General features: G+C 40.9%; 1 protein-coding gene across 1 annotated transcript in view; it reads right to left on the reverse strand.

Annotated features, from left to right (window-relative positions):
• The window catches only part of CARMIL3 (capping protein regulator and myosin 1 linker 3), a 145,062-nt gene that overhangs the window by 79,133 nt on the left and 48,740 nt on the right, over window positions 1–17,189 (reverse strand). Inside the window, 4 exon segments of the mRNA XM_040416884.1 lie at window positions 7,416–7,470; window positions 11,220–11,316; window positions 14,261–14,342; window positions 15,100–15,169. Of these exon segments, the coding sequence (XP_040272818.1) occupies window positions 7,416–7,470; window positions 11,220–11,316; window positions 14,261–14,342; window positions 15,100–15,169 (304 nt within the window).

Genomic DNA, 17,189 nt, shown 5'->3' on the forward strand with positions numbered 1-17,189 from the left:
TATCTATGTGTAACAATGTATCGATTTATATATATGTTATACCATGTATTTACCATTTAGAAGAAACAACTACAGAAACAAATAAGTTTAAGTTAATTGGATTTCAAAACAATAGTTATTCATGGGAATAGATGCCAAGCATCAAAGCCGCTCAACTTATATTTCAAAAAGATAGGAGAAGACAGTCAACTCCAACAAGTCCAGGATATAGGTAATTAAAAGTCTCAGGAAAAGACCTTCCTCAATGATTTATATGGAAAGGTCAACGAGGTCCATGTGAACATATTATTAGATATTTAATTTTAATGCTTAAAAGTTGTAATGTTCATCTACAGTACCGCAGTGCCATCTGGAGGCAGATGGACAATATTATATTATTTCATTATTTATTCTATACCATATTAGGAGTTGAGATAACGTCATGATGTTATTAGCATGCGAATACACCCACCCTACCTGATTGGGAATCCATAATTTAAAGGGGATGATTCTTAGATAAGGGGGGGAATAATTACTCGTGTGCAGAGCTAGCAAAGGAGGGTAGCAAGAGAAAAAAAGAAAGCTAGAGAAAAGATCCAAATATCCATTTATCCATCCATTCATTCAATCAAAAAGAAAACTTTACCAGAAGAAACTTGGATTACTCTTTTTGGATTACTAGGAAAGTTCTTCAGAACTGGTCCCATCTGAACTCTGTCTACCTTTGACCCGGTAACGTATATTTTGTTTACTATTCGTGATATTAATAAGATATTTCTCACGGTATATAGTCAAGAGTTCCCATATTGTGGGAATATATAGTGTTAGGTGCCTCCATAATGCTGATTATTCTCTTAGCAAAGATGCATATTGTTAATGGAAGATCTGACATTATTTGAGGACTAAAACCCTTGGAAAGTTATTTTCCTTAGTCTGATTACCGAGCTGAATATTTTATCATATTAATATCATATATTTTTTATTGGTCACAGGAAAACAGAGTCAAGGGATAACAGTTATTTTCCTGTAAATCCGTGTTTTATTGTTATAACCTGTTTGATAACAGAAGATCCTAAGTTTCTCTTGGTATATGAGTCCGTTTGTTAAAAGTATGACATTGGTTGTCATGAATCAATAAATCATACTGTGCTGATCAGATAGGGGTGTGTTCACACCACCGTGTGGTACATTTTGGATGTTACGTTGTAACTTCATCATTTGTTTTGCAGTTGTATTGTTTTATATTCTTTGTTCTTATAATAAACGATTAAATATTTTTGCATACAATTGTTCCTTTGTTTCACTGCTTGCACAAATCAAATTAAGATACTTGATAAAAAGAACTTAGAGGCGTTTTTTTATGTCCGCCTGAAGGATAATATATTTTTATATTTTTTTATCCTCTCTTTTATATGAAGATTCTTTTTCATATAGAAGATATATGACATAAAAGGTCAGACTATAAAGGGTAGAAGTGATGACCACTGAGCAACAGCTGAGAAAAGAGAAGTGGTCATTAACCCTTTCAACACTAAATCAAGAGAAATCAAGGAGGCTGTTAGATTCCTCCACGCTCAGCCAGTCTCCTTGATCTCCTCACATCCGTCACCTGAGGGACCGTGACAGTACTCCCCCTTCTACGGGTGACCTCCGGGCACCCAGTACCGACCTTATCAGGATGGGCTCTGTGAAAGGCCTTCACCAGACGATTCGCATTAACATCGGCCGCTGAAACCCACATCCTCTCCTATGGTCCGTAACCCTTCCAGTGGACAAGATACTGGAGGGATCTACGGAGAACTCGGGAGTCCACAATCCTGCTGATTTGAAATTCTAAATTATCGTCCACCATGACAGGAGCAGGAGGCAAGGAGGACGGCTCAACAGGTTCGACACATTTCTTCAAAAACGACCTATGAAATACGTTATGAATTTTCAAAGCCTGAGGAAGTTCAAGACGGAAGGCTACAGAGTTAACAATGGCAGTGATCTTATATGGACCAATAAATCTTGGGCCCAACTTCCAAGAAGGTATTCTAAGGCCTCATGCACATGACCGTATGTATTTTGCGGTCCGCAAAAAATGGATCCGCAAAAAATACGGATGACATCTGTGTGCATTCCATGATTTGCGGAACGGAACAGCTGGCCCCTGATAGAACAGTACTATCCTTGTGCGTAATGTGGACAATAATAGGACTTGTTCTATTTTTTTGTGGAACGGAAATACAGACATACGGAAACGGAATGCACAGAGAGTACCTTCCTTTTTTTGCGGACCCATTGAAATGAATGGTTCCGTATATGGTCTGCAAAAAAAAAACTGAACGGACACGGAAAGAAAATACGCTCGTGTGCATGAGCTCCAAGCTTAATGTTTCTTGTGGACAGCCACACAGAATTACCCACTCTCAGGTCCGGACCATTCATACGTCTCCTGTCAGCCACACGCTTATACCTATTGCCCATCTTTTTCAGGTTATTTTGAATTTTCCACCAAATCGAAGACAAAGAAGAGGAAAATCGTTCCTCCTCAGGAATATCGGAAGTTTGAGAACCAGAAAATGTGCCAAACTGAGGATGAAATCCATATGCCCCAAAAAATCCTGTCTATGGATATTAATGGCAAACTCCGCTAACGACAAGAATGAAGACCACTCCTCCTGGTTCTCTGAAACAAAACATCTCAAGTAAGTCTCCAGGTTCTAATTGGTGCGCTCTGTCTGTCCGTTTGACTGAGGATGAAAAGCCGAAGAAAAGGACAATTGTACCCCCAGTCGAGTACAGAACGCTTTCCAGAATCTGGAAACAAACTGAGTCCCCCGATCAGACACCACATGAGAGGGAATGTCATGTAGTTTCACAATGTTATCGACAAACACCTGTGCAAGAGATTTGGCAATAGGTAAAGCAGGCAATGCTATAAAATGCGTCATTTTGCTAAACCAATCAACTACCCCCAGGATCAAGTTTTTTCCCGAAGAATTCAGTAAATCCGTGATAAAGTCCATGGACAAATGCGTCCAAGGTCTGGACAGGATGGGTAACGGAAGAAGAGATCCAGAAAGCCGAGTATGTGTCACCTTAGCACGAACACAGGTACAACACATAGTCCTGAACCCACTTACACAGCCCCGGCCACCAAAATCTGTGCGAGATGAGATCGACAGTGGATCTACTCCCAGGGTGACGTAAGTCTAAAGGAACAAAGGAAACAAGGAAAGCTGCGTGACAAAGCATCCGCCTTGATGTTCTTAACCCCAGGGCGGTAGGTGACAATGAAGTTAAATCTGGTGAAAAACAGCGACCATCTGGCCTGCCTTGGATTCAGTCGTTTAGCCAACTCAAGGTAAGCCAGATTTTTGTGATCAGTAATTACCGTAATAGGATGAATTGCTCCATCCGACCAATGGCGCCATTCTTCAAAAGCCAACTTAATGGCCAGCAATTCCCTAATACCCACGTCATAACTTCTTTCAGCAATCGAGAGTTTTTTAGAGAAAAAAAGCACATGGGCGCCATTTACTAGGTGAAGGACCTTGCGATAAAACTGCTCCCACCCCTACCTCAGATGCGTCCACCTCTACAATGAATGGCTGAGACACGTCCGGTTGTACCAGAATAGGGACTGAAGCAAAACATTCCTTCACAGCAGAAAAGGCTTGTAATGCCGCCTCAGACCAAACAGAGAAATCGACCCCCTTCCTAGTCATGTCTGTTAAAGGTTTAACCACAGTTGAATAGTTCAAGATGAATTTACTGTAGTAGTTGGTGAATCCCAAAAACCGCATAAGCGCTTTCAGATTTTCGGGTCGATCCAAGTCCAACAACGCACAGACTTTCTCAAGATCCATACGAAAACACATTTTTCCATCTTCGCATACAATTTATTTTCTCTTAGGATCTGTAACACCGGTCTCACATGATCCTGATAAGTCTCCATGTCTGGAGAATAAATTAGTATGTCATCCAGATATACAACAACAAATCTCTCCACCAGATGATGAAAGATGTAATTTATAAAGTGTTGAAAAACCATTCGTCCCCCTCTTTGACCCTTACCAAATTATATGCCCCCCTCAGATCCAATTTAGAGAACACATTGGCACCGACAATTTGATTAAACAAATCCGGAATCAAAGGAAGAAGGTAAGGATCACGGACGGAAATACAGTTGAGCTCACAGAAGTCCAGACATGGTCTAAGGGTACCATCTTTTTTTTTTACAAAGAAAAACCCAGCAGCTACTGGGGATTTGGATGGTCTGATATGACTCTTCGCCAAGCTCTGGGTGATATACTCTCGCATAGCTTTTCTTTCGGGCTCCGATAGATTATACAACCGAGATTTGGGCAGTTTAGCTCCAGGAAAAAGATTGACGGGACAATCATATTCCCAATGCGGGGGTAACTCCTGGTTACCTCTCTCAGAAAACACATCAGAAAATTTGGAAATGAACGAGGGTACAGTTTTAGTGGTGACCACAGAGAAAGACGCATTAAGACAGTTGTCCATGCAAAAATCACTCCAATCAAGAATCTATCTCGCTTGCCAGTTGATGGTAGGGTTATGTTTGCTTAACTATGGTAAGCCCAAAACCATCGGAGCAGGCAGACACTCCAACACATAACATGAGATAGATTCCTGATGGAAATCACCCACTTTTAAATGGATGTCATTTACCACCTGCAACAGGTATTTTTGGGTAAGAGGTGCAGAATCAATTGCAAAGACAGAAATGCTTTTCTCTAGTGCACTAGTAGTCAACCCATGAATATGAACAAACTGTCCATCAATCAGGTTAACCCCAGCCCCACTGTCGATAAATACCTAGATTTCCACAGTTTTGGACTCTAGCGCCACCTCGGCAGACAGGAGAAATCGGGTACTACCAGTAAACGACAAAAGTACGTTTTCTTGCTCCCCATCCATACCACCAAAAGTAATTTGGGGATTAAGCGTTTTTTTTTTGTTTACACCTTGAGGCAGAATGTACGGACAAATATTTACGAAATGTCCCTTTTTTCCACAACAAAAATAGACTCCCTTCATATGACTAGAGCTCTTACCAGCAGTCCCAGGAGTAGCACCCCCCAACTGCATAGGCTCCTCACAAGGTGTAAACAACAGGTGTCTCTTTACCATAAGTGTCAAAGGAAGCCGCCACCTTATTTGACAGTACGTCCTGAGGGTGATGACCCTTAGATCTCCCTCTCAGGCATCTATCCAGACATACAGCGAGGGATATAGCTGCTTCCAATGACTCAGGTTTTTCTTGAAAGGTCAACTGCAGCCTCCTGCAGCCTCTCAGATAGACCCTAACAGAACTGGCTACGGAGAGCACTAAGTATCCGTAGCCCATCTGCTAAATTCAGAGCAATAGATTTCCGCGGAGCGCTCTCTCTGCCTTAAACCACGTAACTTGGTCTCAGCCTGAGAGATCCGATCCAGGTCATCATAAATAAGACCCAAGGCTCTAAAAAATTCATCTACCGACTGGAGGGACGGTGATCCGGTCGGCAGTGAAAAAGCCCAAGACTGTGCATCATCCTTGAGCAAAGAAATGATCATACCCACACCTTGACATTCATCCCCAGAAGAGTATGGACGCAGCTTAAAGTACAACTTACACGATTCCCTGAACCAAATGAAATTTGTGACTACCCCCAGAAAATCTGTCCGGGAGTGCAACCTTAGGTTCAGGGCAGGCCTGGTACCCACCATCGGAACCAACCGCCTGTGGTCTCTGAATCCGTAAGACTGTCGCGCGGAGGTCAGCTACCTCCAATGACAGTCCCTGCAGATGTTCGACTAGTGCAGACATAGGATCCATAGTTCCGGCAAGGAACAGGTCACCTCCTAAACAACCCTAATCCGGGCCATAACTACCTATCAATATGAATAGACCTTGAAGGTAGGAATATTCATATGCAGGATACCTAGGCCCTTATTTCCATATAAGGCCCTGAAAAAGGTTAGGACCAGAGAAACCCCATTTCTCCCCAGATGGACAAAAGGAAGTCTCTGTCTCAGGCCCAGATACAAACAACAGGGAATATAACAAACACAAACAAACGCGACACTTAGATGGACGAGCAGGAACACCAGAGACAACCTCACACCATCTCAGCCAAACCCAAATGAAGCTATCTACCGCATAGTCAGAAGGGTGTGGTCAGACTATAAAGGGTAGAAATGACCACTGAGCAATAGCTGAGAAAAGGGAAGTGGTCATTAACCCTATCAACACTGAATCAAGAGAAATCAAGGAGGCTGTTAGATTTCTCCACGCTTAGCCAGTCTCCTTGATCTCCTGACATCAGTCACCCGAAGGAACATGACAGTCATCTCGCATTATTGACGGAGAGATGAGAAAACCCCTTTAAGTTAACCCCTTAACAACCCATGATGCATCCATACATGAGGAGTTCTGGCTGTATAATACAGCTGAAACCCGACCACAATGACCGGAATCTGAGATAACTCTGATTCCGGTAATTTATTTCCCTCAGATGCTGTGGTCAATAGCGACTGTGGCATCTGATCAGTTAGATTGGAGCCCCTACAATTAAAATCACTCCCTTTCCCAATTTTACTTAAAAAATTAACATAATAGGTATTGCCACGTCTCAAAATGCCGTATTAAAATAAACAAATATTTTTTTCTGCACGGTGAATGTTGTAAAGATATAAAAATGCACAATTCACTATTTTTTGGTCATATCCCACCCTAAAAAATGTTTATAAAAATTTATCAAAAAGACATATGTACCCCAAAAAGGTACCAATAAAAATTACAGCATGCCCTGCAAAAAAAAGCCCTCACACCAATGTAGACAGAAATATAAGAAAAGTTTTTTTTATTAGAGGCCTAAGAAGCATATAAATTTGGCATTTCTGTAATCATAACGATCCCCAGAATAAGGTCATTATGTCTTTTGTAGAGCTCAGTGAAAAACATAAAAACAGCTGGCAGTCTTAACTATCTGCAGGAGTGGGATTGCAGTAAGGGCGGGGGCTGTTCAAATATCAAGCCTTTTCTTGATACACCCCTGGTTGCAGCATAGAGGTCATGTCAACGACATGTGAAGATGCAGCCAATCATTAGCCTACGTGGTGCACCCGACGAGGCCAGTAACCGGCTGCAGTGGTCACGTATTGTCGACATAGCATCACTGCCACAGCCAAGTAAATAGAGCCTGGCCAGAGAACTGGAGAAGGGGCACAGGATCCATGAGGTAAGCACTTACCTGTTCTTTAATTAAGGCAGATCCTGGGGATTGTCTGGTTTCCTCCTGAAACCAGACAATCCCTTTAAATAGGATGAGAGAATCAAACTAATAGATGTAAACCCAAGACAATTTTTAAAACCCCCAGGGAATTATTCTAGCAATTTATCTGTAATACACCTCTGTGGTTATATCAGTGGTACTCACACAGTCTTCATCCTGAAGGACATTCACGATTCTTTGAAGAATCTCCTCTAGGACCCTATGTGGAATGTCAGAGATTAAAAGAGTCTTTCAGTAATAACTGCAGTGTTTTCTTGTAGAAGTGCAGAAGATACAGAAGCATTAACAACCTCACTATGCCCTAGTGACAGGTTCCCATGTGGAATCTATTTGTCATTTTTCTGTTCCATTTTTAGTTTGATAACACACTACAGCTTGTAATATAGTAGTTTAGTAGGTTTAAGTTTCTTTATCCTTTAATGGCAAAATTCCCCAAAACATCCCTGCTCTTGCCTAATACCATAGTGGGGTCATTTACAAAGGCTGTACACCAGTTTTCTGGCATGACCAAATCACAATTTTTGTGCATTTTGCACAAAGCTTTGTATCTTTTTGCCTTTTTCCATTGCCCAGACCACTTTTTTTAAGTGGGTGGAGCCCAGCACAAGGGGTGTGGTCACTGCAAACATTGCAATAACAATTATTTATTCTAAAAAAACTGGAGTAAACTATAACGAAATCTATGTGTAAGTTTCAGTTCCTGGCGCATGGACATCACAGGGCTTCACCTCTACATACATTCCTGGCGCATGGACATCACAGAGCTTCACCTCTACATAAGTTCCTGGCGCATGGACATCACAGGGCTTCACCTCTACATAAGTTAGTCACACCTTACTCCAGCTGACTTATTACTAAAACTGGTGTTTGAAATGCCAGATTTCAGTAAGTGATCCCCACTGTGTTATAAATGTGTTAACTGGCAGAACTGACAACTGTCCCATATGTCCCAATGTGATGTCAAGGCAATCATTTGAATAATGGTAGAGAAGCAGTCTTCTATATTTTATCCACACATATCTCCCGTCTTCTCTCCATCTTAAACATAGACTACGCGAACGATCGGGTAGACATTGCAAACTTAAGCCGACCATACACATAAGTTAGCTATCAGCCAAATGCTTGTTTAGCCAACTGCTGTAACCCCTAATTCCCTCATACACACGCCTGCTCAACTTGGCCAAACAAGCAAGGAGAGGGGATGGAGCTTGAGAACAAAATGATCAGGCAGTTGAAATCTGACCAACCAATGCTTAGTCGGGGGAACGTCTGCTGTCAGAGGTAAGTCAGGAGGTCCCCATACATATAAGATGGTAGGCAGGTTTGTCCTACATACATCTAAGGCTACTTTCACATTAGCATTTTCAATTCCGCTATTGAGATCTGTCATAGGATCTCAATAGCGAATGAAAGCGCTTCAGTTTTGTCCCCATTCATTGTCAATGGGGACAAAACGAAACTGAACAAAATGGAATGCACCAAAATGCATTCCGTTCCATTTGGTTGCGCTCCCATCGTGGATAGAATAATGCTGCAAGCAGCATTTTTCTGTCCGTGATGTGGTGCAGAGCAAGACGGATACGTCCTGACACACAATGTAAGTCAATGGGGATGGATCCGTTTTCTCTGACACAATAGAAAATGGATCCATCTCCCATTGACTTTCAATGGATCCGTCATGGCTATATAAGACATAATACATCCGGGCCCGTTCATGACGGATGCATGCAGTTGTATTATTGTAACAGAAGCGTTTTTGCAAATCCATGAAAGAGCCGCAAAAAAAACGCTAGTGTGAAAGTAGCGTAATGTGTATGGACAGCTTTACAACTAGACAGTGTAAAGATGTGCAAAATTTATCAAAGTAGCTCATGCTGGATGATAAATTTGGTGCACTATTAGACAGTTTTAGCTAACTTCATACCACCTATTGGTTGGCTCTATTTGTGTCAAAATAATACTCTAAAATTTTTCAAAAACTTTTGCGCATGATGCCTATTAAAGGGATTCTGTCATGAGATTTTAGCCCTATAAGCTAAACATATGCCCATGTCCGTACTAATAACATGAATCCTAAACTGGCCTTATTAAACCTGCTTGTGGCTCTATTAGCCCAAAAAACAGTTTTTTTTTAACCGGTCAATCACCTACCTAAGGTGCCCAAGGGGACGTCAGTTAATACAGGGTGCCTGGCCGTCTGGTGCCCAGCGCCTCCTTCCCAGTCTTAATCGCCGCTCTCCTCACCTCAGCGCCGCCTCTGCCAGATCTGGCGCCTGCGCACTATGCTCAGCCTGATGTGCCGCGGACTCCTGGCAGCGGCTTCGTTGAGCGAAGTGCGCATGCTAATAGAGCCACAAGCAGGTTTAATAAGGCCAGTTTAGGATTCATGTTATTAGTACAGACATGGTCATATGTATACCTTATAGGGCTAAAATCTCATCACAGAATCCCTTTAAGCCTCTCCCTTTTCCCATTATGAAACGTTTCCTTGTCAAACCAGATGCAAAAAGCATCTAGACATAATAAATATGGTGCAAGGCATGTATCTCCTCCTACTGATGTGACTATAATTGATATTAGGAAAACAAAAACTCCCCCCTTTAATCATACATTCTCCAGTTTTTACCAATACATTGTAACCAAGAAGGTCTCAATGTCCCCTTTTCTGTGCAGGATTGTTAGACTGTGTTTTGTACAAGCCATTGCAGACTAACAAATGGCTACTTTACATCTGCGGAAAGGTACCTGTAGGCTGTTCCAGCAGAGGAACAGCCAATGAGTTCAGCAGATCTGGTCTAGCCGGAAAATGCCATGAACCACCAGACCTCATTGGGTATAATGGTTTCCGACATGAGCACCTGTTTTTGGCTGGACAAAAACCAGTGCATGCACCAGTTTTTGCTCATGCCGGAAATTGGTCGAATCCCTGCTGGATCCAAGTGTATGGCTCTATCTGGCTTTTCCTGATAAGGTGAACTATGGCAGGCTGTTCCTCTTCCGGAACAGCCTGCTGAATACCTTTACTGCATATGTGAAAGTAGTCTTACCAAGTAAGCTTTTATTTTGCGTATGAACTTTTTTCAATCAGTTTTAGTCTTCCTTTTTCAGGGGTTGTCTCATCTTGCCGGTACTAAGGCGAGATGAGACACAGTCCCATCCACCAGCTGACCGGCAAACAGGGGAGCAAGCCAGCACTTCCTGTTTCAGTAGTTCTCATTCTGGTGCATAGAAGATACGGAAACAGCATATGACAGCAAGCTATCCTGTTTCAGAATTAGGGTAATAGCTAGGGATGAGTGAATAGAGCTTCTGATCTAAGATCCAAAGTTGATTTGCTAAAAACTTTGTTTTAATGCTGTACGGTGATCCGTCTCTGTACAGCATTAAAATGTAAAGGCTCAGGTAAGACTTTGGTGAATAACTTCGCGATTTTTCAAATTCAAAACCATTTTAAAACTTAGTTCCCAAGTCAGCTTCGGTACCAAGATACCAGCTAGTACCAAAGCTGACTTCGGATTCCTGTTTTAAAATGATTTTCAATTTTAAAAATCGAACGTCGAAGACTTCGGTGACAACTCATTTCAACTCGCCAAAGCCCAAACATTTGAATACCGTACGGAGACGAATCTCCGTACAGTATTCAAAACTAAGTTTTGACCGAAGCAACTTTGGATCTAGGATCCGAAGCCCACTTCGCTCATCACTAGTAATAGCATAGCTTGCTGTCCCGGGCTGTTTCCATAGCTCCCATGCACAGCAATGGGAGCTACTGAAACAGAGAGCGCCAGCATGCTCCACTGTTTCCCAGCCGGCTGGTTGCCGAGACTGTCTCAAATCTCATCATAGTAATGGCAAGATGAGGCAAATCCTTTAATTGGAATTCACTGCACAGATAAAATCTTGTAAAAACCCAGGCATTATACCCAGCATTGTATAATAAACTCTCACCGTGACTTAACTGAGAAGTTTCTGCCAATCGAAAGATGTTTGAGATGCCTACTTCTGCCCAAAGCAGGGACAAGGGAGAGTAAATGAGAGTCTAATCCTAATAAAACACAATAAACAAATCAAAGTTAAAGATAAGAACTAGTGAAAAACACAGACCGTTAAAGGGAACATATCACCTACATTTTATTTTACTGCTTAAAACCAGATACTGAAACTTATCCATATTCTTTTCTGTTTTTATTTTCTCATTGCAGAGGTTTTTGTGTTCTATTTTCTGTATATGATTATGATAAACAGCAGAAAGATTTGCTTTACAGTAGCCACATGGACCATAGTGTCTGGTAATGACTTATTAACTTGTGAGCATGCTCTATGAACTGTGCAGAGGTCTCTGTGCAGGGAGAATGGGGGTACCTGAGACCATCATCCAAAGGGAATCTCTCACCAAGATATTAATTGTTAGGAATACTTGTAACTGTTGTCTCAAATTATTTTTACCCTTGAGTAGGGACGAGGATGCTAAACATTCTTGTAATATACTTTATTTGGGATAGATGCTCATTTGCACAAGAAAACATGGTGTAAAAAGCCTTCTTAGTAAAGCTGTAGCTGAGCATTACTAAAGACAGTCTGTCTTCAATTGTCAGTCCTACTTAGTGCTGAAGCCACCTGTGTGTAACATACCTTCTAACCTGCAAATGCGATCGCGGGGTGCCGATGTGTGTAAAGACTGGCAGGGGTCTGCTATAGGCCCCAAGCCAGCCTTGGTTGTTTTCCAGAGTGTCTCTCTGGCACAGCCTGCTGGTCAATGTTAATATAGCATTGACATTAAAATGCAATGCACTATAGGGATTGTGCATTGTATTTTAAAAGCAATCAAAAGAGTGCCTGTTATAGTCCCCTTGCGGGACTATTAAGTGGTAAAAAAAAAAGTAAAAAAAAAATATAAAAATTTAGATAAAAAAATTAATAGTTTTGATTCCATTGAAAATGTGCTTTTCAATGAAAAAAATAGCAAAAATAAGATCTCCCCCACATGTTTGGTATCACCGCATCCATAACGACCCACACTACACAAATATCATGTAAATGATCCTCTACGGTGAACGTCGAAATATTTTTTTGCAGAATTCTTTATTAATTTTTAGTCCCCACCAAAAAAACTTAATAACAAGTGATCAAAAAGTGGAATTTGTCCAAAAATGATACCAATGAAAACTACAAGTCGTCCCGCTAAAATCAAACCCTTGCACAACTCCATAGAAAGAAAATTTTAAAAGTTATAGGTCTTGGGAAGTGGTGATGCAAAAAGGTTTTCTTCCTGGCTGGTCACTAAGGGGTCTGTGATGTTATTGAGATGATTGATGAAGTGATCTTTACAAAAAAGGAATTTTTTGTCTATTGAGAGTTTAGTGACTAGTGTCAAAATGCAAGATTTTGTGATTTTTTTAAAACATAGTGTCCTCAACATTGAAATTGCAACACCAAGAAGGGAAACTCATGAAATTATGGAAATGACAGGATTAACATATATGTCAATAATAAAAAATGGAAACATAGGGGAAGATTTATCAAAACTGGTACAAAGGAAAACTAGTTTAGTTGCGCATAGCAAACAATCAGAGTCCACCTTTCATTTTCCAAAGAAGCTCTAAAAAGTAAGAAAGGAGAAATCTGATTGCTATGGACAACTAAGCCAGTTTCCTTTACAGCAGTTTAGATAAATCTCAACCAAAATATTAAAAAATATCTCAATATATTCAGTATCGAGTGCGACATGCAGAAGTACATGCACTTACACACCTTGGCATGCTATCTATGAGGTTAATGGTGGTCTGAGGAATGTTCTGCCATGCTAAATGCACTTGGGCATGCAAATCATCAATATCCCCTGGTAGCAGCTTCCTTTTTGCCGACCATTGACATTCTAAATGTGCTCAATGGGAGACAGGGCATGATAGCACGTTTAGGCCACGCAACCTGCTCACAGTAGCATGAGCAACATGCGGGCTGGTGATATCCTGTTGAAAAACAGCTCCTCAGACACTTTGGAGAAATGACCGTACCACTGGTTTAATGACCAAATAAAAGTAATGCCGTGCTGTTAGTGTTCCTCATGTGAAGATTAAAGGGATCTGGCTATTGTCACCCCTCACCATAATCCCGGGAGTAGAACAAGTGTGTGGTACCCTTGTGAAGGCCTCTTCATGACGTTGCCCATTTCGTTTCCAGACCAATCCCTGGCTCTCATGGCGTCTGAGACAAAAGTGGGATTTGTTGATGAATAGTATAGAAGGATAGATTTCCATTCCAGCCTCCATTGCTTTCTTGCAGAGAACCATGATGGCCTTTGAGGACTTTGTTGTGAGGTCAATGGAAAACCTGTAGTTGAACGTCTGGTTTGTAGCCCAGTGTTGTGCAAATGCCTTCTGGTTTGTGTAGACACTGTTTGCCCTAGACAATTGCAGTACAGAAAGGCTCACTACACACAATATTTAATTATAGGACGATCCATCCGTGCAGAGGTTTGTCTCTATTTATCTCTTGCTGTCATTTCAGTTCATCATTGTTCTCCCATCCATCGGGACATGCAACATTGATCATTGATGACATCTCAGCCTAGGCGTGTAGTGATCTGAAGAAGTGATAAACCAAGGTTTCTTGGTTCAAGGTTTCTGTTCCTCTCAGTTTGCGACAAGTGGTGATAACTTGCAGGTCGACAAACAGGAGGCATCGCACAATCATCCCACACAACTTGATCCGATTTTTTAGTTTTCATGTGGCTAAAAAAAGCTTTGATTTTAGTCTGGCTTTTATGCCCCTCACACATGCCAAAGACTAGATCTACTTGCTTAAAAATTGGATCATCTGCAGATCTTATTGACACCTGCTACCTCCTCGATTTACATAACTTACAGCTTGTCCTTCTTGGTGTTGCAATTTCAATGTAGATGAGGGTAGATAATGATGGATTTAAACAATAGATCATTTTCTAATGATACATTCCCTTTAAAAGTGACATCACAGCATATGATTCTCACCATTATCAGATATGTTCAGGCTCCCAACACTGCTGATTGGAGGGAAAAGTTCCTGTAATATCTGTGCACCTGCAGACCGCAGCTACAAGTAGAGCAAAACTAACATAAATGCCATGTCCTTGTAAAAAAATAAAAAAAATAAAGCATAACTATTTCTATTCAAATGGTTTCTTGGAAAAATATGGATGCCAATCAATGTGACTTGATGTACAGCTTCCAGGTGGGTTACTTTCAGAGTCCTAAGTGGGAAATACACTGAATAACTGGACATATTAGCCATGCAAGAGTCTGAAAAACTTCTGAAAACTCCATGTAGAAATGTCAGTGATGGTAAACAGCTTTTCCAAGGTCAAAGACTCAAGGACTAGTATTGATTCTTAACTTTTCAAAAACAGAACATTATACATGGAGTTGAAAATAAAGAAGTCCCAATTAAATATGGGGACTGTTGTCTCCCTTGGATGGTCCTTACCGCATTTAAAACTACACTCAGCACTATATAATAGGCATGTGTAATTTATACAATATGTATAGAATATATTATATGCTGTGAAATTTTGTAATGTCAAGTCAGCGAAAAGTTTGTACACCATTTTGTTTTAAACTCATTCGCTTAAATTTTTAATCATCTAGTCATGTCTGCCTTTTTTTTCCACATTTTCAGCTATATACAGCTCATGTACTTCTGGTGGTTAACTTTGCCTATAGGAACTTTACTGCTGTGATTATTTCCCCTTGTGTGTGGCATGGTCAACAAACTTTGTTAGGTATTCTATATGTAACTATTTGAGTCACTCACACTTAGGTATTCTAGAACAATTTGACACACTGACACTTACCTCACAACTGCTTAAGTCAATATGAACATCCTGCAGGTGAGTGTTGGAACACAGCCCCTGAAGCATGGCTCTGCGTTAAGAAAATAGATTTAGCACACCAATCCCCGAAAATAATTCTTATTCTTACAATAATTAAACTTTTTGCAAGACAACATCCAGAATTGATATAAAGAAGAAGATATGAAGATCTTATTTGAAAAATATTCACTGGGCAAAAATGACGATATATATTAAAGTTAATTTTGTCAGTTAATGTATATGGGCATCCCAACAGTCCCATGATAGTAAAATTCCACAAAGGATTTGGAATGTTATATTTCAAAGTGCTCATTCTTTTGTTTTTCGGTTTGACTGGTATGAGTAATTTGCATACTTTTTCCCATGGACCATTGCCTGGAAAATAAGTCTCCATACACTACTATGTCTTGACAATGAGAAACAGCCACCCCCCCAAGAGCACAATCTATGGCATCTTCTCCAACCAATCAGTACCTACTCTTTACTGATGAGGGGCGAGAACCCTGAAGCAGTGCTGTCTGCAGATTAATGATTTTGGTTTGGCTGGTATGTGCTAATTTACATACTCCTTTCCATGGAGCACTGCCTGAAAATAAGTCTCCTTACACCAATGTGTGTCTTCAATGACAAACAGTATCTTCTCTGAGCTTTTAAGGTGTCTGCTAGTAGTTTATTACTCTCTCCCCTCTGAATGAAACATTCAGGTCCAGATGAATCCAAGTTGCATATTTATGGAAGAGCCCATAGAGATTGCTACCTAAGATTGCCATCTAATGTGTAAATATGTTTAATAATATTATGAACTTAATAAAATTATATGTTCGGTGTATCCATAGTACAAAACGGATTCCAAAAAAGTTGGGACACTAAACAAATTGTGAATAAAAACTGAATGCAATGATGTGGAGATGGCAAATGTCCATATTTTAATTGTAATAGAACGTAGATGACAGATCAAACTTTAATCCGAGTAAATGTATCATTTTAAAGGAAAAATACGGTGATTCCAATTTTCACGGTGTCAACAAATTCCAAAAAAGTTGGGACAAGCAGCAATAAGAGGCTGGAAAAAGTAAATTTGAGCATAACGAAGAGCTGGAAGACCAATTAACACTAATTAGGTCAATTGGCAACATGATTGGGTATAAAAAGAGCTTCTCAGAGTGGCAGTGTCTCTCAGAAGCCAAGATGGGTAGAGGATCACCAATTCCCACAATGTTGCGCAGAAAGATAGTGGAGCAATATCAGAAAGGTGTTACCCAGCGAAAAATTGCAAAGACTTTGCATCTATCATCATCAACTGTGCATAACATCATCCGAAGATTCAGAGAATCTGGAACAATCTCTGTGCGTAAGGGTCAAGGCCATAAAACCATACTGGATGCCCGTGATCTCCGGGCCTTTAAACGACACTGCACCACAAACAGGAAAGCTACTGTAAAGGAAATCACAGAATGGGCTCAGGAATACTTCCAGAAACCATTGTCAGTGAACACAATCCACCGTGCCATCCGCCGTTGCCAGCTGAAACTCTACAGTGCAAAGAAGAAGCCATTTCTAAGCAAGATCCACAAGCTCAGGCGTTTTCACTGGGCCAGGGATCATTTAAAATGGAGTGTGGCAAAATGGAAGACTGTTCTGTGGTCAGACGAGTCACAATTCAAAGTTCTTTTTGGAAATCTGGGACGCCATGTCATCCGGACCAAAGAGGACAAGGACAACCCAAGTTGTTATCAACGCTCAGTTCAGAAGCCTGCATCTCTGATGGTATAGGGTTGCATGAGTGCGTGTGGCATGGGCAGCTTGCATGTCTGGAAAGGCACCATCAATGCAGAAAAATATATTCAGGTTCTAGAACAACATATGCTCCCATCCAGACGTCATGTCTTTCAGGGAAGACCCTGCATTTTTCAACAAGATAATGCCAGACCACATTCTGCATCAATCACAACATCATGGCTGCGTAGGAGAAGGATCCGGGTACTGAAATGGCCAGTCTGCAGTCCAGATCTTTCACCTATAGAGAACATTTGGCGCATCATAAAGAGGAAGGTGCAACAAAGAAGGCCCAA

Source organism: Bufo bufo, chromosome 2 (genome assembly GCF_905171765.1).
Source record: "Bufo bufo chromosome 2, aBufBuf1.1, whole genome shotgun sequence".
Classification (NCBI taxonomy): Eukaryota; Metazoa; Chordata; class Amphibia; order Anura; family Bufonidae; genus Bufo; species Bufo bufo.